The 23,412-nt window shown below is 46.4% G+C and overlaps 1 protein-coding gene across 3 annotated transcripts in view; it reads right to left on the reverse strand.

Annotated features, from left to right (window-relative positions):
* Positions 1-5,953: 5,953 nt before the first annotated feature.
* The window catches only part of Wdr4 (WD repeat domain 4), a 28,177-nt gene continuing 10,718 nt past the window's right edge, over positions 5,954-23,412 (reverse strand). For all 3 annotated transcript variants that reach the window (XM_041635164.1, XM_041635163.1, XM_041635165.1), the window contains 8 exons: positions 13,478-13,634; positions 12,783-12,895; positions 11,102-11,162; positions 10,526-10,624; positions 9,748-9,812; positions 8,639-8,822; positions 8,152-8,221; positions 5,954-6,793 (listed from right to left, as the gene is read on the reverse strand). In XM_041635164.1, the coding sequence (XP_041491098.1) occupies positions 6,603-6,793; positions 8,152-8,221; positions 8,639-8,822; positions 9,748-9,812; positions 10,526-10,624; positions 11,102-11,162; positions 12,783-12,895; positions 13,478-13,634 (940 nt within the window). In that variant the 3' untranslated portion in view covers positions 5,954-6,602. The remainder of the gene's footprint in view (positions 6,794-8,151; positions 8,222-8,638; positions 8,823-9,747; positions 9,813-10,525; positions 10,625-11,101; positions 11,163-12,782; positions 12,896-13,477; positions 13,635-23,412) is intronic.

Below are 23,412 nucleotides of genomic sequence, written 5' to 3' on the forward strand. Positions count from 1 at the left end.
TGTATGCCTGGTATCTGTTGAGGTCTGAGGAAGGTGTTGGGTCCCCTGGAACTGGAGTTAGATGGTTGTGAGCCATAATGTGGGTGCTGGGAACTGAACTCAGATCCTTAACAAAAGTATGAAGAATTTTTTTTTTTTTGAGACAGAGTTTCTCTGTAGCTTTGGAGTCTGACCTAGAACTAGCTCTTGTAGACCAGGCTGGCCTCGATCTCACAGAGATCAGCTTGCCCCTGCCTCCCAAGTGCTGGAATTAAAGGTGTGCACCACCACCACTAGGCAAGTATGAACTACTGAGCCAACTCTCTAGTCCCTCATCTTCTATTTCTTACTCATATATCAGGGCTGTTGACTTTTTCTCTCAATGCAGTGACTTCAGAGTTGGTTTTAGCATGGACCTCTAGGCTGTCCAGACACCTTATCATGCCACCTGCCAATAGCTTTCCTCCCTTGGCAATTGTGCCATGAATCAGCCCCCTTGTCTAGCTGCTCTGGCTTACACCCCTGCAGAGTGGAAGAGTAAACAGTAACCACGCCATGCTCCTGACCACAGGAAACGCTCTGCTCTCTGCATATCGTTGTGGTGTTGGCTTTTGGTCAACAGCAAATGCAGCCTCAGGCTTCTGGAAGGTGCCCAAACCCAATGGCATGAAAAGATGTGATTTCAGATTTTGGCAGCATTTAAAATTCTTAATTTTGTTCCTGTTCAAAGCAAGCACAAGTATCACCGGTAGGAACTCTGACCATTATACTGGTGAGGTTTTTCTCAAATTGACACAAACCCAGAGTCATCTGGGATGAGGGGACCTCAACTGAGAAAATGCTCCCATTGGATTGGCCTGTAGGCAGGTCTGTAGGCCATTTTTTGATTAATAATTAATAATCACTGTGGATGGTAGCACCTCTAGGCAGGTGGTCTGAGATTCTAAAAGAAAGCAGGCTAAGGCCAGGCGGTGGTGGCATACGCCTTTAATTCCAGCACTTGGGAGGCAGAGATAGGCAGATCTCTGTGAGTTCGAAGCTAGCCTGGTCTACAAGAGCTAGCTCCAGGACAGGCTCCAAAGCTACAGAGAAACCCTGTCTCGAAAAACAAAAAACAAAAACAAAAAAACAAAAAAAAGTAGGCTGAGCAAGTCACAGGGAGCAAGTCAGTAAGCAGCATTCCTCCATGGTTCAGTTCCTGCCAGGAGCGCCTGCACTGGCTTTCTTCCTGATGGACCACAAACTGTAAGATTAAATAGCCCCCAGGCAGGCTGGTTTGGGTCACAGTATTTTATCATAGCAATAGAAAGCAAATGAATATGACCATGGTCTGTAGCTGCCAGCGAATGGCTAATCCCAGAGGCAGACAGATTCTTACCTTCTCCATTGTCCTTGCCCACGCTGACCCACGGGGACTCTCTGGGAGCACATCCAGTGTCCCATGGAGCTTTGCTCTGGTTCTCCAGCTTCCCTGCCTCCAGCACCTCCCTTTCCCTACCAAGCACTGGGCCTGAGGAACCTTGAAGGCTACTGTTTTGCTTTTACTTCTTCACTGACCAGAAAAATTGTAATAGCATGTGGGGCTTGTAATTTCCTGCTTCAAAAACTGACAAAGCTTCCAGTGAGTCGCTGAGAGCCACTCGGCTTTCACTGCACAGAAAACAAGCATATGCCCAGTGGCTTTCTCAGGATACCAATCTCCCGCCCGCCCCCCCCCCCCATCCTTCTGTAGGTGTTCCCAGCATGGTTCCCTGAGTGGTAAAGCCATTGTGAGGAACCACAAGCAAACGCTGATAAAGTGACCGCAAATATCTGCATTAAAAGCAGTTCTGGGAGGCTTGGAGGGTTAAGTGCAAGCAGTTTTCAAAACAAAAACATTTAAAATTGTTTGAAGGGCAGCAACTCATTAGAAGGTCACCTTCAAATGAGCTGGGGGGGGGGTCAACCCCATGAACAACAGGGCAAAAGAGGTTCCCCAGGAAGTCAAAGCAAACAGCCCAGGGTGAGTGAAAGTTCAAATTCAGGAACACAGGTGACCTCCTGGCTGGCCAGGATGGACAAGGTGACCTAGAATCACCCTTTTGCCTTCCTGCAGGAGAACCAACAGTGCAAGCCTTGTCCAGGCCCTCTGGGACACATCCTTTAGGCTGTACGCCTGGGAGCGATTCTGACTGCAACACCCCAGGAGGGAGAAACTTCTAGACAGGCAGAGCACCTGCAACAGGAAGAAGGACATGGAGGTAAGAAAGGCTGGGATCCTCTCAGGTCTATTGCTGAATACCAAACACTGAGCAACTTTTGAGAAGGAACAATTTCCAGGCACCTAAGATAGCAACCCCACACCTTGCAACAGCCTGGGGGCCACTTGGGTTTCCCTAGAACTTTGTGCTCATACTCTGGGCACAAAGGACATTGAACAGGGACCCAGTGCAGCCACACCTGAGCAGGAGTAGAGTCATTCCTACTTTGGTCCTATCCCATGATTGAGAAGGTCAGCTAAAGCCGGGCAATGGTGGTGCACACCTTTAATCCCAGTACTTGGGAGGCAGAGGCAGGTGGATCTCTGTGAGTTCGAGGCCAGCCTGGTCTAAAAGAGCTAGTTCCAGGACAAGCTCCAAAGCTACAGAGAAACCCTGTCTCAAAAAACCAAAAAAAAAAAAAAAAAAAAAAAAGGGGGGGGTAAGCAAGGACACAGTCGGGGTTGGTCCCAACCTGCAGCATTCTTGTCCCAGGAAAAGGTGTCCCCTAAGCACAGGATAAACTGGTCAGGGCCAATAGAGGGCTCAGTGGGGAAAGCTTGGTGACCTGAGTTTGAACCCTAAGATTCACATAGTAGGAGAACCAGTTCCCACAACTGGCCTCTGACCTCTGACATGTGTACAACACACCTCTACCATACACACATATGTACACACACAAGCACAGAAACATAGAAATGCCACAGACAACAGAGCAGGTAAAGCCCATGCACACCCCAATGCCCAAGGATGAATTTAAACCGTAAGATTACTGTTCTCAGAGAAATGGAAGGCTTAGGCCAAAATTGAAATAAAGAAAATCCTTAGATGCCACAGGGAAGATGAGTCATCTGAAATCTGCCCAGACCGAAGCAGGGCAGAACAGGAGCCTGAAGAGGAGCAGAGAGCGGTAACCTGAGGGCCGGCAGATCAAGCCAGTCACACTGGAGTCAGACTGTAGAAGCGGGTAGGAGCTGGAGATGTCCCATGCTGCACAAACAGTTCAACAAGAATCAAGCCCTAAACAGAACGAACACACACACACACACACACACCACAGAAAATCTTTAGGAGAAAGTCTCAGAAGCAGCAGGGAGGAGTTCCCGGCGCCCAGTAGAAAGATAATGTGTGTATTCTCAGTGGTAGCCACCATCCCAGGGCAGGTGACAGGTACAAAGTGGTGGGCCTGGACGCATCCACTACATCTGAGATGCAGCGGAACCTGTTTGCTGGAAGTGGCCATGCCACGCAGGGTAATGGGCTATGAAAGGACTGGCTACCAAGACCCACACTGGAACCCTCCCTGCTGAAAGCTGGAAGTCACCAGGAAGACACACACTGGGTGCTGTTCAACTCCAAGAGTATCATTGAATGTCCCTATAAGCAGGCAAGCGCATAGCACAGAAGCCCAGAAAAGGCAGCACCTAGAAATCAGAGCCATCCTCATCCCTGGCGTGCCTCTAGCTCCTCCTAGCGGCAGAGCTTGGCACTGTGCTTGCAAGAAAGGACAAATGTTGAGGGTTGTGCCCAGGAGGAGCCAAGGGGGAGGGAGACACAGCAGAGATGACACCTACAGGCCAGAAGCAAGGCAGTGAATCCTGAGTAATCTAGAACTAGTAATCTAAGACAGGAGCTGCGGAAGCCATTCAATGGGATGTCCAAAGTCGAGACAGTTGAGTGTCTGATCAGAGTGGACTGTGGACTTATAGGAGAAATGAGGATGACGAGAAATGAGCCAGAAGCCTCTTAGTCTTCAGGATCTAGGGATGAAGAACTCTCACAGTGAGCATCGAAGCAAGGTCAGGGTGCTGGAGAGGTAAGATGGCCCATGGAGGGAGGTTCTACTGCAGAAGCTTACACAAGGGACTTGGGCATCTGTAGATCCTGGGAGCGCTGGGATCAACTCCTGCAGACATTGATGAATAACTCTGTATACCATAGAAACTCTTCCCTGTGGTCCAAATAGCAGGAACTTGAAGACTCACAGCATTTTCTTACCAGCTAACATATTTAAACCATCTAATGTAGCTGCCTCCCGAGTGCTGGGATTAAAGGCGTGCGCCACCACCGCCCGGCCTCTAGTTGATCTTAATAAAACTCAGAGTCAGATATAGGGGCTAATGCAAAAAAGAAACACAGAGGCCAGCCACTAAATGCTCAGCCCAATGGGGGCCATCCTGTCCTCAGACTGCATCTCCAGACTCTGTCTCCACCAAACTTCAAGCTGCACTGAGATCCTGTCTCTTTCTGCCTTATATTCCTCTCTCTGCCCAGCCATATCACTCCTGTCTCTACCTCCCTAGTGTTGGGACTAAAGACATAAGATCCCAAATGCTGGGATCACCTTTGTGTGAGCTATTCTTTTAGATAAAATCAATTTTGTTTAGCTCAGGGTGGCCTTGAACTAACAGAGATCCCCACTGCCTGTCTGAGTCCTGGGATTAAAGGTGTATGCCACCACTCCCTGGCCTCTAGTGGCTTAGCTCTGCACTCTGATCTTCAGGAAGCTTCGTTAAAACATGAGATATCACAATTCAGTGCCTGTGGATAGACTAATACTTTCATACACTCTAGCCATTAACAGTGTGTATATCTCAGAGGCTTCAGAAAACGCCCTATTCCTGAGGGCGCCTTCACATATGTGAATCCAAGTGGCTAAATTCTAGCCCATACATTCCACATGTACTGTAAACAGTCACCAGGTTCCCCAAGCTCATCTACTCTTTGACACAAGGACTCCCCATCACTGTGTGGCTCTATCAGAGCTTACAAGGCACACCAGGGATCCAAGATGCCTCTCAGCAATGTACATGCTGGGTCTAGGGACACATGGCCCTCTGAACATCCCTGGTATCAAGCCACAGGCCTTGATGGCCCCCAGAGAACTGCTGTGCAGGCACAGGCTCTATTTGGCTCACAGGCAGTAAATGACAGAAGCACTGAGTGAACACAGCTATCTCAGCAAAGCTGCATTCCTTGACCTCAGACTTGAACTTAAATAGCCATGTAACGTTTTTCCTTTGATTTCTTTCCAACTATTTAAAACCTAGAAATCCTTAGGTCACAGCCCAGACCAGGTTGCAGATCCATTTCTTTTTCAAGACAGGGTGTCTCTGTGTAGCATTGACTGTCCTGGAACTCACTCTGTATACCAGGTTGGCCTCGAATTTACAGAGATCCACCTGTCTCTGCCTCCTGATTCACTCTGGGACCAAGCACCTCAGTGCTCATGAGGCGGAATGAGGCTAGCTAGTTCCCATACAGGAGGGCATGCCTGATCCATGTGCACCTGCCCAGTCTCACCTTGAGGGAAATAAAGCGCCTGCATACAAGCAAGGCAGCAGAACTGCTGGCGGCCACAAGACTTTACTGCATGCCATGAATGCACTGGGTGTCTTCCTCTCCTGCTTTCCATCTTGAACATCTGAAAGCTCACCATTTAGGCTAGGCTGAGCAGCAAACTCCTGTGATCTGCCCTGGCCTGCAGCTCCAGTATTAGGGTTTCTGTATGGGTGGCTAATTAAACTCGGGTCTTCTGTTTTCACAGCTGCTCTTACTCACCAAGCATCTCCCCAGGCCGGGATTGTTTCTACTAGGGCTGGTCTGCGACATTACATGCTAAGTAGGCAGAGCTGGGCCATACCTCTCTCTAACCACTATAAGCTAAGTCATCTCATCATATACATGTTGAATGTCTTAAGACCAGTTTTGGAGGCCGCTGCTGAACATTCCAGAAAGCTATGCAAAGTTTGTCTTTATTGATGCTGTGTTCAGTTGATCCCCTGCTGCTCTGCAGTGTGTGCAGAGTTCAAATCAAAGCAATAGACCACGACATCACTGGTCATTCCTGTAAAATAAGGCCTGGCCCAGATCGCATCCTCATCTGCCCTGAAGGTAGGTCTGCTCCAGCACCAATGCCATGCCTGCTTCCCTCGCTGCTCTGCTTGGCCCGGACTGAGCCCCTCACCACATGTGGCTATGAGTACAGAGCAATCTGCCCCACAATAGCAGCAGCTACGTGTGAGCCATGCCATACTCCACCTGGAAAGCCCACAGCAATGGCGTGGAGGCAGGTCCTGCCCGCAGGCCTCCCTAGAGAAGATCTGCAGAGACAGCACTGTGGGCACTGACTGACGGACATGGTGCTGCAGGTCAGTATATCCTTCAATGTGAAGGCACTTCCATGCAGCTCTGAAGAACCATTAGCTAGGCTAACACCATGTGTGCCCCTGCAGCCAGGAGGCTGTGCTCAGTGACAAAGACGGCTGTGGAGTCAGGTGGGGACTGAGCTGCCATGATCTCCCCCCTTATGGATGAACCAGGCAGGAGGGAGAAGAGAGAGCGACCCATGAGACCTCAGGGCTGAGAGCTCTGCCAAGTCCAAGGTCAGCAACTAAGGTCTGACTGCCCTGGGCACGCCTTTTTGGTCTGTTCTGGGGACCCTGGGAGGGGGCTTCTTTGTCGTTTCTTCTTCAACTGCTGCTGCAGTCTCTCTTCCTTCTTCTTCAGGTAAGAGGTCATGTTGTCAAAGGTGGCCTTGTAGAGGCTGCGGAAACCCTCATCTGCACCAACAGCGCCTATGACAAGGACAGAACGGACGCCAGGTGAAGTGACTTGGAACACGGCCCAGCACCATTTCCTCACAGGATTGCCTCCCTGACTCCTCACAGACCTCAAGGAGGCCCACGCCCCTACCACCTGGGATCCGTAGTCAGGCTGGACCACAGAATGTGGTGAAGGGAAGGGTGGAAGTGGAAGGAGAGAATAGGTAGGTCTTGGCTGACATCTTATCTGCACCTTCCTGTTCATTCACTGACTAAGTCCTGGACGGGGTAGCACAGAAGTGAGGCCTGAATCCTCCAACCAGCTACTGAGTGGGGACAGACACTGCCCAAGGGGAACCTGAGACCAACCAGTCAACACCAGGGGACGGTGGGCAGTCTACAGTGCCCACTGGAATGACAGCAGGGTGTATGGCTCTGGGTGGTGTCGGCAGTAGCACACCCGGAGGACAGTCAGCATCGCAAGCCAGGGAGTGCCCCTATGTCACCCTACCTTGCAGTGGATGTAGTTCCCTGACCTCTAGCAGTCAAGGCCACTGCTCAGGATACTCAGGCTAGCATGGTTCTCCACCTCTCCATCCATCCATGCCCCCATCTATATGTGGAATATCTTAGAAGCCAGGCCCAGATAACCCTCAACAGAAGCAGACTGAGGAAAGCCCAGAACAGGGAATAAGGAACTGCAGTGGGAGGCCAGCAAGATGGCTCAGAAACAGCAGCCATCCCTGACAACCTGAGTTTCATGTCACATGAAGAAAGATTCTGAAGAGGTTGTCTCTGAGACACAACAATTTTATCCTTAAAAGGCTAGTCAGGAATTCTCAGGGTGACCAGCCTGGGTCCACCCTGAAGACCTAATGCAGACTCAGACTGGGTCAGAGGACACTAACCCTTTCCCACCTTGTCCTGGCAACTCGTATGTCAACTCAATACAAGTTAGAGTCATTATGAAAGAAGGGAATCTTAATTGAGAAAGTGCCCACTAGATTGCCCTGTGGCCAGTGAGCCTGCAGGCAGACTTAAGAGGGCATTTAGTTCACAGATGATACAAACGCCCCTGAAATCAAGTTTCAGATCAACTTCTAATAAGAATTAGCTTTGCAAGATCTTTTCTAGGTAATTGTTTCATAAAAGACTGAGTCTGGGTGGTCCTGTCTGAATGACCATTCTCTATCCAGTAAATACAACAGTGGACACCTGGAAGCTCCACCCCAACCAGGACACACGGCCCCCACAGCCTCAATTGCTTCTCATTGAACCTGCAGCAGCGCATCTTCCTGTTAGCACGTTAACCAGCCTGCATCTGCTCCAGCTGTGAAGCCCCTTCGCTTCCTGCTGTCTTATCTGCATTACAGACCTAACCGAGTTCTCACCTTCCAGCATGGCCCAGTTTTCACGGAGATGGCTGCTGAGTCTCTGGGACACAGAATCTTCAGGAACAGCCTGCAGGTGACAAGTAAGCAGGGTCAGGACCAAAAACAGAGCCCAGAGATGGCAGGCAGCGGCCTAGCAGGGCCCATCCTCAGGCACAGGCTCCCTATCTCTAAGGCTAGTCACATAAAGCCTTCAGCCCCAGGAGCTGAGCACAGGAAGCTACAAAGAGCTCCCGGTGCTGGCCTACCTCACCCATGGCCTCATGGGATTGTAGTAAAAGGCCCTTACACCATGGGATTGGCGGGGATGTCCCCACACTGCTCCCTCTACCCCATCAGTACTCAGCAAAGCTCCACCCCCAACTCCTGCACACAGGAAGGGCACACCCACATCAGGCCTAGTACTGGCTTCACCAGTACAGGTTGGGGTCTCACCCCGCCCCACCCCACCCCACCCTCAGTACATGGAGACGTTGCATACTCTCACCTGCCACTGGTCACCCACGGGCCTCCAGAGCATGAGGGGAGCATCCCGACAGTCCTGCAGAACCCACAGCCCCCGAGTCTCCTCAAAGACGACATCCCACACTCGATGAGGGAAAGTCAGCTGCTGTCTGAACACCAACTGCTGTCTGCTGGCATCAAGCTGGAAGATGAAGACCACAGGAACGCTTTCCAGGAGAGAGAGACTGGTCACACTGCAACCCCAGACCCATGGTAGCATTCCATACAACACAGCCTAGCACCTAGCCTGCCTCTACTCTAACACCCTGCAGACCCTGAGTCACCCAAACTCTGTAAGATAATATGTGTTTACTGTCTTGAGTTCTGGAGCAACTTGGGTTTTTTTGTTTTTTTCCCAAGACAGAATTTCTCTGGCTATCCTGGAACTCTCTTCGTAGACCAGGCTGGCCTCAAACTCATGCTGAGATCTGCCTGCCTTCTGAGTGCTGGGATTAAAAGCCACTACCAAGAACTAACAAATACAGGACAAAGAGTGAAACGGCTACCCTACCCTAAGTGTACAGACCCATGGTTCCCAACCTGCGTGGGTAGCAACCCCTTTGGTGGTCAAATCACCCTTCTACAGGGGAAGCCTATGACCAGGAGAAACATAGATATTTGTTTACAATTCATAATAGTAGCAAAATTATAGTTCAGAAGTAGCATTAAGATTGAGAATCACTGACTGATAGAGAGGCCAGCCTCTAAGGAGCTTCTCTCTTTTCTCCAACCTATGTTCACATTTCTAAGGGGCGCTAAGAGCTCTCATAGGAGAAAATGCAGAACACCAGAGGTCTACCCTGGAATTGAGAAAGGGCAGAAGGTCCCCCCTCAATTACACCCTGCAGCGCCAACTCTCAGGCAGATTCCAGCAGGATCAGTTCTGAGAGGAATTGGCCTGTGGAATCCCCTGCAACTGTTCCGTCATGGATACAAGCTCCCAGCTACCCTTTAGATAATTAAGTAGAAAGGGCAGATTAGAGGACCCCAGCCTGCCTCCCTAAAGAGTACTCGGCAGAGCTAACGGCCACCCACATTTTCATCACTTGAAGACACAGCCACAGGCCATGACAGTAAAACTTCTCATCTTACCACTCACACAGAAGCACCACATAGCTCTCTTGTCCCCAGAATGCAATCCTAGATGCAGCCAATCCCTGCAAGAAAAAGAAGCCGCTTAACCAGGCTCTGCTGACAGGTCACCTATGCCCTTCTCATGTCACCAGAGGGCAAGGCCACTAGCATCATAGTTCCCTCATAGTGTCAAAGCATGTGTGACCCTGGCTCCCTGTAGGCCTGTGATTGTCCCCAGAGCAACAGAACAGGTGGGAAAGCAGGAACGTAAGGCAAAATGGACTGTAATCAGACAACTGTCCTATGGGCTCCCATGCTTCCCAGACAGAAGGTGATACACCCAGAAGTTTCTACAAGTCCCAAGTTTCACAATGTGTGGGAAAAAGCACCTGCTGGTCAATGGCTGGCCTAGCAGACACCATGTCACCCAATTTTAAGACAGATAGCTAAGAAATCCAGGAGTCTCCCTGATGCCAAAGGAAGCATGGGTACAACTGGTGCCAAGAGGCACTTGTGAGCTGGGGTACCCCCCACATACACTGTCAAAACAAAGGTAAGGCTCTAAGCCAACACTGTTTCATGTCCATGTATGCCTGGAGGCCTACCTGTGAGGTAAGATGTGAATTACTTTCCATCAGGTGATCACACACCTTCAAAATGAGTCCTGTGAGTGTTTCTCCCAAGTGGGAAGAAGTCAGACACTGACAGCAAGGCCATGTTTCTCACAGATGACTTTCCCACAATCAGAGCAATAGGAGGTGCTTGGCTCCAGTACCAGAGTTGAGCATGAAGTTACCTTGTGTCCTTGATGCTCTGCAGGCTCCTGTAGGCTGGCCAGGTCACAGTACTGCAGCTGGCAGCCACTCCTATACTCCCAGAGTCTCAGGGTGCCATCCTGTACACAGACAAAAGGGCTCGTGAGGGCTCAAGTGGCCTGTCCCAGAAGCAAGAAAGGCAGGGGGAAGAGAGTGGAAACACAGGACCCCAAGCATGGCTGTGTGTGGCCAGCATCCCCACTGACATCTGGGGCTCCCTCATGTCTCAGCAAAGTACCAACAACTAACCAATTAGGCTATGGAGCATCTAGGAAAGCCTCTGTGAAGGCAGGCCAATCAAGATCATGGCACAAGGGACAAAGGAACTAATATGTCCAGACTCCCCTGCTAATCCACTTACAATGTCCGCTGTGCTGGGCCCAGGCAGGTGAACACACATATGCACACAAACCATATGTACAGCTGTAAAGGAAGGGACCACTCAGAGCCAAGAAGAAGCTCCCTCTAGTGGCCACCACTGACATACTATACTTGGCACCCTAGCTAGGAGCTATTTTCTTCTGAACAGCACTGACCACCCCACACACAGCACTTACCCCAGACGAGGAAAGCAGCAGCTCAGGGTGACTGGGCACAACAAAGATGCGGCTCACAAACCTGTGGGAAGCAAAGGTAAGTCACCAAGAATGTCTCAGAAAAGAAAAACACTGCAGGTCTGAGAACATGGCTGGGCACTTTTGATCCCCAACATTCTATCTGGACCAAGGGTGGCAGGGCCCAGTTCTGCTGGAGTGCTGTAGGACATGCAGCTCTTCATGGGGACATTACCTCACTCTGCCCCACACACCTGCCTCCATTCAAGGTCAGCACAGGAAGGAGAAAAACCACACTACTTTGCAGTTGAAGCAGACCCCAAGGGAGCTCTATGTGGCCAGTCCAGTACTGGTGCCTCAAGGAACTCAACCGAAGACTTCTATTCACCAATCTCAAGACTTCGAAACCACTCTGCCACCAGAAGTGCACCCGCACATGCTGGCCCTCCGGGATTCCCACATCCACTCTGCAGTCCTTCTGGCCATGAACATGTATGTCTCTAGCACCTGCCATGCAGCAAGGTTGCTCTTCTACCAGCTCTTAACGGAAATCTCAAGCTATCACTCATAAGACCCAGGACTCCTATGACATGCTGGTCCGGAAGGCTTCCTCCATCACCATTACCCACCACACCAATAGCAAGCCACCACTCTGACTCAGGCCTGACCTGCAGCTGGTCTTTGACTAACAGCTGCCATCTCTTAGGATGCCTAGTTCTAGTCTTAGGTCATCCAAGAGGAATAACCCCAAGTCCTTAGCAGGTAAGTGGGAACTAGTCTCCACAAGCTGAACTAAACAGATATCATCATAGAAGGTCACAGATGGGTCCATTCTCTGGCAATGCAGAAATCTAAAGGCTAACAGGAATTGTTCATACTGAAGTCATGGTATTCAAGTGACAGAGGGTGGAGGGGAAACCCCTAAGGAAGCAGGCGGCATCAAGGAGAAAGCAAGGAAGAAGAGCAGAGAACAACCTCCCAAGCACCATTCTTGTCCCAAGAATCACCACGAGACAAGATCCTGATATGCAGGAGTGCAGTCCAGCTGGGCTGAGGGTCAGAATTCACCAAGTCCACTGAGATGACGAGGACATGACTGAGGGTAACAAAAACTCAAGACCTGGAGTATGGGACAAGTAGAAGCCCAAGGCGAACTTCTGCACCCCACTCAGGAAGCCAAGAGCCAGCTCAGAACTGAATTTCAGTCCTTCAGGTTTTCTACTGTCTATAATAATGCCCTTTCCGTTCTCAACAACACACTACTCAAGGCCTCCCAGCTAGGCTCCTGCCAGGAGAGCACAGATGGAGACAGACCTAGGGACCCTGTCATTTAGCTCCCAACAGCCCAAGTGCCTAAAGGATGCTCCTGAGGCTCCTCCCGACTGCCTGCAGCCACAAGGCACTGGCCACTAGGCCCAGAAAGAGTTTTCAATGTGAGACTAGGAAAGGGCTGAGGAGCAACAGCCCCGGAGGTAAGCTCAGAGCAACTGCTTCACACAGCCTACAGCCCTAGATGGCCACAGCTGTCACACAGAGGGAGCCATGGGCCCAGAAGGGTCTTCTGAGTCTCAGGTAGCTCTTAGCATGGAGCCCCTACCAGTCTACCAACAGATACCAGAGTCCTGGCCCACCCTCAGTTAGACCCAGACTTCTCTGACTGAGGAGGGGACAGGATCACACTTACTCTGTGTGTCCCAGGCAGAAAGCCTCGATACTGTGCGGAGCAGCAGCCCAGCTGACCCGGATCTTCTCGTCCCGGTCCGCAGTGAGCACAAACTGGTCATCAGGACTCATGGCCTAAATCACCAGGGGTCAGTAGAAGAAGAGCCGCTCACTGGGTGGCCTTGCAAAGCACCATGAGAATGCTTGGATTCTGAAGGCCTCTTTTGCAGTGCAGCTTGGAAAAGCAATGGAACTGCCTGCCCAGTTCACATTAGTCAGCTTAAATGAGAGCCAGAGCCACACTTCTATACACCGAGACCAACTCCAATGCCACTCACCAATACCCACCGCACCCCTCCCTCTCCACACTGTACAGCAGCAGCCAGAGTCATGCCAGGCACTGCACACAGCCCTTGATTCCACCCCACCTCAGTCTGTCCCAGTTCTACAGGCTGGAGGCAGACAGAGGGGAGACTATAAGCCAAGCTATGGCAAGATCCAAGGAGGTCTCGCTACCTCCCTACATTTCCTGGAATGTGGTCCAGAAGTGTACTCCACTTCACCTGTCAATGCCATTCTTAAGTCTCCTGCTCTGGAAGAGTCCCATGTTTCTTCCCTCTCTGTCCCTGACCCCACATCACCCCCTCTCAAGCCCTGGCAGCAGCAGACAGTGTTGTGTGCCCCCCACCCCTCCAACCCCCCACCGCCACCACATACCACATCTAGCAGCATGGAGAGGTGTCCAAGCTCCAGCCTGCCACGTCCATCAGGCTCTAACACCGAGAAGGAATAGACATCTCCAGACTTGTCAGCCACCAAGACCCGATCCTCCGAGGCTGTGAAAGTCAGAGCAGTGCACCTCCGTACCACAGTCCTGCAGAACCAGAGAGGTGAGCTGGTTAGTGTCCAAAGTCGGCACAGACCTCCACATACCCTCGAGCCAATTTAAAACGGCTAGACTTAAATACACTGACTTTACCACAGTGCAAAGATGTACCCACACACCCAGCTCACTTTTAGTGATCACTCAACCAAGTAATCAATAGGACTGTAAAGCAGGCCTTCCCTTACACGGCTTTGTTCAGCTCTGGTTCTGAACACATTTGAAAGGTGGGGTTAGTCTCAGAAGCTCCACTGGGGTAGTTGTTGCATGGTTTTATTAAAGATTTCATTTCATTATGTGTAGGAATGTTTTATTTGTCTGTGCATATGCATTCATGGTGCCCTCAGAGGCCAGAAGAGGGTGTCAGATCTCCTGTTACTACTAGAGTAACAGACTGTTGTGAGTCACCATGGATTCTGGGAATCAAACCTGGGTCCTCTGGAAGAGCAGCCAGTGCTCTTAACCCACTGAACCATCACTCAATGCACTTTTAACCCAACAGTAGTTCTGATTTAGGAAGAGCTACCAGGGCACGACCCTGCTGCAGGTCAGAAGCACCTACTCTACATGTGGAATCAAGTGTCTTGCACCACAGAAGGTGGTGCTCCAAACATAAAGCAAATATCAAACTTTTATAATTCCCTCTCCAAAAAAAAAGGACATAGCTGGTCATGGTGGCACACACCTTTAACCTTTAATCCTAGTACTCTGGAGGCAGAAGCAGGCAGAACTCTGAGTTTGAGGCCAGTGAGTTTCGGGACAGTCAGGGCTACACACAGAGAAACCCCGTCTCAAAATAAAACTAAAAGGCATGCTGGCAAACACCTGAAACCCCAGCTCCTGGAGGCTAAGGAAGGAGCACCCAAAGAAGGAGGACCGAAGTCCCAGGCATGTCTCATGAGTACTTGCTATAAAACACCCTGGCTTTGCTGTGCATTTGAAAAGCTCTTAATAAAATGCTGAGAAAACTGTTCCCTACCCTTCTGCTGCTCAGGTGAAGGAGACAGGGTCAGCTATGCTACAAAGCATGAGCTCTCTCAAGTCCAAGCCTCGAGTCCCCCCAACCAGTAGGCCACCAGGCTCTACCCATCCCACCACCTGTGACCCTGCTGCTAGGCCTGTGCCTAGAGTCAGGAAGCTCACAGGTACTATCAGGATGCTGTGCCCCTCATACCCAGAGCAGTGTGGGCCACGGGCAATACAGAACAACTATGGGACAACGATAGCATGGTGCACCACCTAAGTGTCAAATTCAACTCATTCACAGCAATCCTTGGTCCAGGTCCAACGAATGCCAGCTGCAAACTGATTCAGTTAAGAGGTAGTGCCGTGGGCGCTCCTTTGGCTATAGCTTTAAGATACTAGCCCATGAGGTTTCTTATGCTATAAATGTAGCTATAAAGCGTGTGTTTCTGGCTCTCACTTCTGGATGCTAGACTCTGTTCCTGTTCCCCATTCATGCAGAGGACTGTGATCTAGGACAGTGATCTGTGACTCACCCCTAAATAAATAACCCTTTATTATACGTAATTCTGAACTAGTGTGGAATTGTTTTGTAAATTCCGCCATCATCTGGCGCCCTAAGATGAGGACCAGTCCACACTTTTTGGGATGGGCACTGACTCTCCCACCTGCGACTCTAGCCAGCCCTCAGATGCAGCAGCCTGCTTCACAGAGCTCCCCGGCTCACGACCCACACACTGCCTCTCTGTGCATTACACACCAGCTCACACGCTGCTGCCTGTAGTCCCCACGATGCACACAGTTCACAACTCGGATTGACAGAAAACTTGGGTTTTCTCTTTATCCTGGGCCCCAACTCTCGGAATCATTTGATCACCTTAATAACTGCTCTTAATTTGTTAAACAAAGTGTATTTTTCAGTACGTAAGTAAGCAATTTGTGCTGTTCACTACTACTAGCGTCTCTTGGCCACATGGCTGCAACTGCTACACCTGCTGGCTGAAAACGATTATTGCACGTACTCCAATTCATTGTAATCGCATTAAGACAGGTAAGATCTGAAACCCTGTCTCGAAAAACCAAAAAAAAAAAAAAGACAGGTAAGATCTGGAAAACTACAAAAAATGACTGATAACATCCAGGAGTTCAATAATTATTTTGCTTATACTATGGAAGGTATTCTGCAAGGCTTATGTAATATTCCTTCTACATCCCTTTATTTCTTTCTAGGAATTAGCCTTGTTTTCAATATTATCTCATCAAAAAATGGTTCAATACTACGGAGAGGGATAGCATCAATTTGACAAAATTATCTGAAAGAATTTGTGTTGTTGAATTTAACTATCAGAATCTGTTGAAAAGTTATAATATGTCCAAGGATGAGACATTATCTTTACTGGACAAGTTTCATACCTTGGAATCCTCAGTGAGGACATTAGAACAGAACACTGGACAGGAGATTCAGACTTTTAAAAAAGGCAGTAATAAAAATAATTGAAAAGATTGAGGAATTTATTGAAATTGATGAGCAGGGACAGAGGTATAAGGACAGGATTTAGCCTCATCAGTACGTGCCAGACCCCTGGATGACTTACACAGAGTTTCAACTACATATCCAGTAATTTCCTCAGAAAGACCATCTGGCACAAAGTACCCTAAGATAGTCAAAGAATATGCACAGGAACTAATATGTATGAGAGAAATAAAACAAGCACTATTTTTTTATGGGCTATATTCACGATTTGTCAGGGAAATGGTGAAAATGTGGGCTTCAAGCACTAAGGCAACCCCAAACAATTGGCTTCAATTAATCTCAGTGGTCCTAGAAAGTGGACCTCAGCTGCTTTGGAAGTGTAATTGGAGAGAAGAGGCAAAAAACTTTAGAGCAACAGGGGAAAGCAAAAGGATTTGAGACTTCCCAAGATCAAATTGTTGGCGAGGGTCATTACTCTGAACCTCAGGATCAGGCTCGCTATGACGAATGCACCTTGTCCCTATGTAGCACAGCAGCTTTATATGCTTGGGACAAAATTCAGGAACAAGGAAAGAAGACTGAGTCATATGTTAGGTTAAACAGGGCCAGAGAGAACCCTTTACTGACCTCTTACAAAGATTAACTAAGGCTGTACAATTAGGAGTGACAGACCCTGTAGCTAGACTAATTGAATCCTTGGCTTTTGAAAATGCCAACTTAGAATGTAAGCTCCTTGGGCCTTTAAAGGTTAGATTTAGATCAGCACCCACAGATGAATAGATCTTGCATACAATGAATGTTGAAACATTTGAATTTGACTATAGTACTGAAGCTTGGGTAGGAAAAGCGATTTCCAATGGTATGAGGAGACACCAAAATGCCAAATGTTTTAATTGTGGAAGAATAGGACATCTAAGAAGGTACTGTAGACAAGTAGTTCCTAGGAATAATGTCTCCTCTAGGAATGGCAAGAATAGGAGGACTCGGCCTTCTGGTATATGTAGGAGGTGGGGCAAATGTTGACATTGGACTAATGAATGTAGATCAACAAGAGACAAACAAGGCAACCCGATACCACGAGGAAACTCCTTGGGGGGCCTCTCCCAGGCCCTGATATCAAACAACGTCCAGTCATTCCCAGTCACTGTGGAGAACATGTCTCACCAGGAGAATTAAACAATCCAATGTTTACTGTAAAAAAATACTGTTCTGGATAATGGAATGGACTTGGAGGATGAGTCAAAAACTCCAGTAAGAAATAGGAAACATATATATTAAAAAACTTCTATAAATGATCAAAGACCAAAGCTAAGAGTACGTATAAATGACATTGTAATGGAGGAATTACTAGACACAGGTGCGGAAGTGACTATCATTACTCCAAAATCTTGGCATCCAGCTTGGCCTCTTAAGAGGCAGATATTCAATTCCTAGGAATTGGAACCCTAACTCAAGTGAAGTAAAGCATGAGGTAGGTTTAATGCATAGAACCAGAAGAACAGAAAGGAAGGCTGAGGCCATATGTAACTAATATTGCAGTGAATTTATGGGGTTGTGACCTATTGAAGCAATGGAATACCCAAGTTAACATTCCTACAGTCCCAAAAACTCATGTTTCAGAGAAGGATATTATAAGATATTTAAAAGAAAAAAAAAAGTCACCAGCCATCTAGGCTGTATAAGAATACAAAGCAACTAGCAAGCCTTCAGAGGTAATAACAGCCTTGCCTTTAAAATGGTTAACTGAGAAACCCATATGGGTTAAACAATGGCCTTTAAAGGAAGACAAACTGTAGGCTTTAGAAAGGCTGGTCCAGAAGCAACTAGATGCTCACCATACTGAAGAATTAACCAGCCCTTGGAATTCCCCTGTGTTTGTTGTTAAAAAGAAATCTGGAGGCCGGGTGGTGGTGGCGCACACCTTTAATCCCAGCACTCGGGAGGCAGAGGCAGGCGGATCTCTGTGAGTTCGAGACCAGCCTGGTCTACAAGAGCTAGTGCCAGGACAGGCTCCAAAGCCACAGAGAAACCCTGTCTCAAAAAAAAAAAAAAAAAAAAAAAAAGAAATCTGGAAAATGGAGAATGATGACAGATCTAAGAGTTGTCAAGGTTATCTAACCTATGTGCCCTCTACAATCTGGAATTACTCTGTCTTCTCTATTATCAAAGGATAGCCTCCTACAGTTATTGATTTAAAGGATTGTTTCTTCACTATAACTTTACAAGAAAAGGATAAAGAAAAGGCTTTCAAGCCGGGCGGTGGTGGCGCACGCCTTTAATCCCAGCACTCGGGAGGCAGAGGCAGGTGGATCTCTGTGAGTTCGAGACCAGCCTGGTCTATAAGAGCTAATTCCAGGACAGGCTCCAAAACCACAGAGAAACCCTGTCTCGAAAAACCAAAAAAAAAAAAAAAAGAAAAGAGGGGCTGGATAGATGGCTCAGAGGTTAAGAGCACTGACTGCTCTTCCAAAGGTCCTGAGTTCAATTCCCAGCAACCACATGGTGGCTCACAACCATCTGTAATGGAGTCTGGTGCCCTCTTCTGGCCTGCAGGCATACACACAGACAGAATATTGTATACATAATAAATAAATATTAAAAAAAAAAGAAAAGAAAAGGCTTTCACAGTGCCTACTTATAATAATTCTCAATCTACTAGAAGATATCAGTGGACCATCCTCCCACAGGGAATGCTCAACAGTGCCAATACTTTGTAAGCCAACCACTGAAAATAATACACAAGCAATTTCCTAAGTCTATAAGTTACCATTACAAGGACGACAGTTTGTTATCTGACTCAAATGCAGATACTTTAGAAAGAATGTTTAAAGAAGTAAAGAAAGCTTTGCCTAAATGGGAATTACAAATTACTCCTGAAAAATACAAAGAGGAGATTCTGTTAATTATACCTAGGTGATAAAATAGGTTTACAGAAAATTAAAACACAAAAGGCAAAAATTAAGAGAGACCAATTGTGAACTCTTAATGACTTTCTTTTTTTTTCCGTTTATTTATTTATTAAAGATTTCTGTCTCTTCCCCGCCGCCTCCCATTTCCCTCCCCCAATCAAGTTCCCCTCCCTTGTCAGCCCATAGAGCGATCAGGGTTCCCTGCCCTGTGGGAAGTCCAAGAACCACCCACCTCCATCTAGGTCTAGCAAGGTGAGCATCCAAACTGCCTAGGCTCCCACAAAGCCAGTACGTGCAGTAGGATAAAAAACCCATTGCCATTGTTCTTGAGTTCTCAGTAGTCCTCATTGTCTGCCAGATTGTTAGGAGAAATTTCCAGTCTATGACCAGCTGTTGGGATAACACCTGACCTAATAGTTCATTTAAACAAAACCTTAGATGGTGGCAAATAGTCCCAGGAAATTAACAGCTGAAGCAGAAAAGGAACTAACAATTGTTGAGAAATTACAGGAGGCACATGTGGATAGGGTGAATCCAAATCGTAATTGTATTCTAGTCATATTGCCTCCTAGAATTTCTCCTACAGGAATTTTAATGCAGAGGGATGATATTATCATAAAATGGATCTTTTTATCACATAAACTGAGTTAAAAAATTAAAAACTTATGTGGAAAAAGTCTCTGAAGTAATTATAAAAGGTAAATTGAGACTTTGTCAATTAGCAGGTATAGACCCTGCAGAGATTACAGTGCCTTTCACTACTCATGAAATGAAAAAGTTATGGGAAGACAATGAACCATGGCAAAGAGTTTGTGCTAATTTTTGGGGAGACATTAACAGTAATTATCCCAAAAGTGATAGACTTAACCTTATGAAGAGAACTTCTTGGACTCTTCCCTGAATTGTACGGGATACACCAATAACTGGAGCCAGTACTTTTTATACTAATGCAAATAAATCAGGGAAGACAGGTTGCAAATCAGAAGAATTAAGTTAGGTGGAACAAAGCCCTTATAATTCTGTCCAGAAAGCAGAATTATATACTATTCTCATAGTACTAAGGGATTTTAAAGAACCTCTCAATATACTTACTGATTTGCAATATGCAGAAAGAGTTCTCTTGCATATTGAAACTGCTGAATTTATACCAGATGATACAGAATTAACTTCATTATTAATACAGGTTCAAGATATAATCAGGAATAGGCTTTGTCCCATATACATAACACACGTCAAGAAAATGGAAATTTTCTGGATAAATATCACTTACTAAAATTAAATAGGAAACATATTTTGGCAGACTTCTGCAAATGATCAAAGAGCAAAGCTAAGAGTATGTATAAACAACACTGTAATTAAGGGATTACTGGACATAAGTGTGGATGTGAGAGAATCTTGGCATTTGAATTGGCCTCTTAAAGTCAGGTAGATGTTCAATTCTTAGGAACTGAAACCCTATCTCAAGTAAGACAAAGCATGAAATGGGTTAAATGCATAGGGCCAGAAGGACAGAGAGGAAGACTGAAGCCATACATGTGGCTGATATCGCAGTGAATTTATGGGGTTGTGACCTGCTGTGGCAATGGAATCCCCAGATTATCACTCTTGCAGTCCCAGAATCTCATGTTTCTGGGAAGGATATTATAAGTTACTATAAAAAATGGTCACCAGCCATTCAGGCTGTACAGGAACACAAAACAACTAGCAACCCTTCAGAGGTACCAATGGCCCTACCTTTGAAATGGTTAACTGAGGAACCAATATGAGTTAACCAATGGTCTTTAACAGAAGAGAAACTGCAGGCTTTAGAACAGCTGGTACAGGAACAACTAGATGCTTACCATACTGAAGAATCAACCAGTCCTTGATATTCTCCTGTATTTGTTGATAAAAAGAAATCTGGAAAATGGAGAATGGTGGCAGATCTAAGAGCTGTCAACAAGGTAATTCAACCTATGGGCCCTCTACAATCTGGAATTACTTTGCCTTCCCTGTTACCTAAATGATGGCCTCTTATAGTTATTGGTTTAAAAGATTGCTTTTCACTATACCTTTACAAGAAAAGGACAGAGAAAAATTTGCCTTCACAGTGCCTACTTGTAATAATTCTCAGCCTATTAGGAGATATCAATGGACCATCCTTCCACAGGGAATGTGCTCAATAGCCCCACCTTGTGACAATCTTTTGTGAATCACTCACTGGAAATAATATGTAAACAATCTCATAAATCTACAATTTACTATCACTATTACATTACATGGATTATATTTTGTTATCTGATTCAAATGTGGATACTTCAGAAAGAACGTTAGAAGAAAAATTTTTGCCTAAATGGAGATTAGAAATTTCTTCTGAAAAAATACAAAGAGGAAATGCTGTCAATTCTCTAGGTTATCAAATAGGTTTACAGAAAATTAGAACACATATGGGTCTGCCAGGTCCTCTAGCACAAGGTAATGCAAAAATTGATCCATTACTGATTGGAAATGTGCTGAAGGCCTCAGAATGTCATAAAAATCATTTTGTCAATAGCAAAGTTCTAAAGAAAGAGTTTTCTGTTACATGGCAACAAGCTAAGGAGATTATAAAGAGATGTCCTACTTGCTCTTTCTATAACCAAACACCATTACCTGCAGAGAGTAACCCAAAGGGTACTCAAAGGAAAGAAATCTGGCAGATGGTTATGTTCCACTTTGCAGATTTTGGAAAACTAAAACATGTACACCACACTATTGAGGTTTTCAATGGGCAACTGCCTTGATCTCAGAAAAGGCTGATTCAGTAATCACACATTTATTAGAAGTTATGGCCATCATGGGTATACCTGCACAAATAAAGACAGATAATGGTCCAGCATATGTCTCAAAGAAAATGAAACAGGGGCTGGAGAGATGGCTCAGAGGTTAAGAGCATTGACTGTTCTTCCAAAAGGTCCTGAGTTCAATTCCCAGTACCCACATGATGGTTCACAACCATCTGTAATCTGGCGCCCTTGTCTGGCCTGCAGGCATACATGTAGGCAGAAAACTGTATATGTAATAAACAAATAAAATTAAAAAAAAAAAAAGAAAATGAAACAGTTTTTGATGATACTATAAAGCATATTACAGGTATACCAAACAATCCTACAGGTCAGACAGTTATAGAAAGATCAAAATTGAACTATAAAGGGTATGTTAAACAAACAAAAAGGGATGGAAAATACCTCCAGAAACAGATTACATAATGCTTTAATAATCTTGAATTTTCTTAACACTAATGAGAAAGGAACAACAGCAGCAGAGAGACATTGGATAATAGAAAAGTCTTCTGAATTACATCAGCCAGCATATTTCAAGGATGTGTTGACTTCACAATGGAAACTAGGAGATGTGCTACATTGGGGAAGGGGTTTTGCTCTTGTTTCCACAGAAGAAAAGTTATGATACCATCAAAATTAATAAATTCGGCTTGAAAAAGAGAAATCTCTTGAGAAAGAGAAATGACAGCTCATCCACAGAGGTGATAACCATACAGGTGCTAACGAAATCGCATAAGGATTGGAGCAGGGTTTTGTTCTTGTCTTTGCAGGAAAATACTCATCTTCAAAAAAATTCAAGAGGCCGGGCGATGGTGGCGCACACCTTTAATCCCAGCACTCGGGAGGCAGAGGCAGGCGGATCTCTGTGAGTTCGAGATCAGCCTGGTCTACAGAGCTAGTTCCAGGACAGGCTCCAAAGCCACAGAGAAACCCTGTCTCGAAAAACCAAAAAAAAAAAAAAAAAAAAAAAATCAAGAGACCCTGGACATCTATATGCCTAAAGAAGAAAAGATAATTATCCAGATAGGATCACAAAGCAAAGAAAATTATGATTTTTGAGTACAGGTTATCTGAGGGTAAGAACCTCTGAACATAAACTGGAATAGTCATGATTCACTTAAAAAATCAAAGCTGGCTTTGGAGTTGGATGACGGCTCTATCCTTCTGTAAATCCATGCATGTTTTTAAAATAAAAGTTCAGAGTTTCTGTCTCATGTTAGGAGCCATGGTATCGGACAGAAAGAAAAAAGAATTTAGAAAGAAATTTTACTTTTTTTCATACCTATTTTTGTCTCTATCATACTTTTCATTGAATATACATCTGTATAAGTAATGTTTAAGTTTTCCACAATGTAATCTTTGAAGTTTCCAGGAAGATGGGGGTCCCAGAACAACTCTACCTGGTTGGGATGACATCATGATGCTGATAGCACTACTATAAGATCTGCTTTGGGTACCAGCTGCTCAAGATTGTCCAACTTGGTTAGCTGAAATGGTGCACCTTTTCACAACATTCTGGCCAAAACTCCAAATAGGAACCTCAGAAAAACCCAGAGACTATTTGTAATTATACCAGAACAGTAATCTTGGAACTTAATCATCATTTTACTTTTACAGGATCC

The sequence above is a fragment of the Microtus oregoni genome, unplaced genomic scaffold, assembly GCF_018167655.1.
Source record: "Microtus oregoni isolate MIOR12 unplaced genomic scaffold, Mior012 000046F_ref0000063, whole genome shotgun sequence".
In the NCBI taxonomy this organism is placed as follows: domain Eukaryota; kingdom Metazoa; phylum Chordata; class Mammalia; order Rodentia; family Cricetidae; genus Microtus; species Microtus oregoni.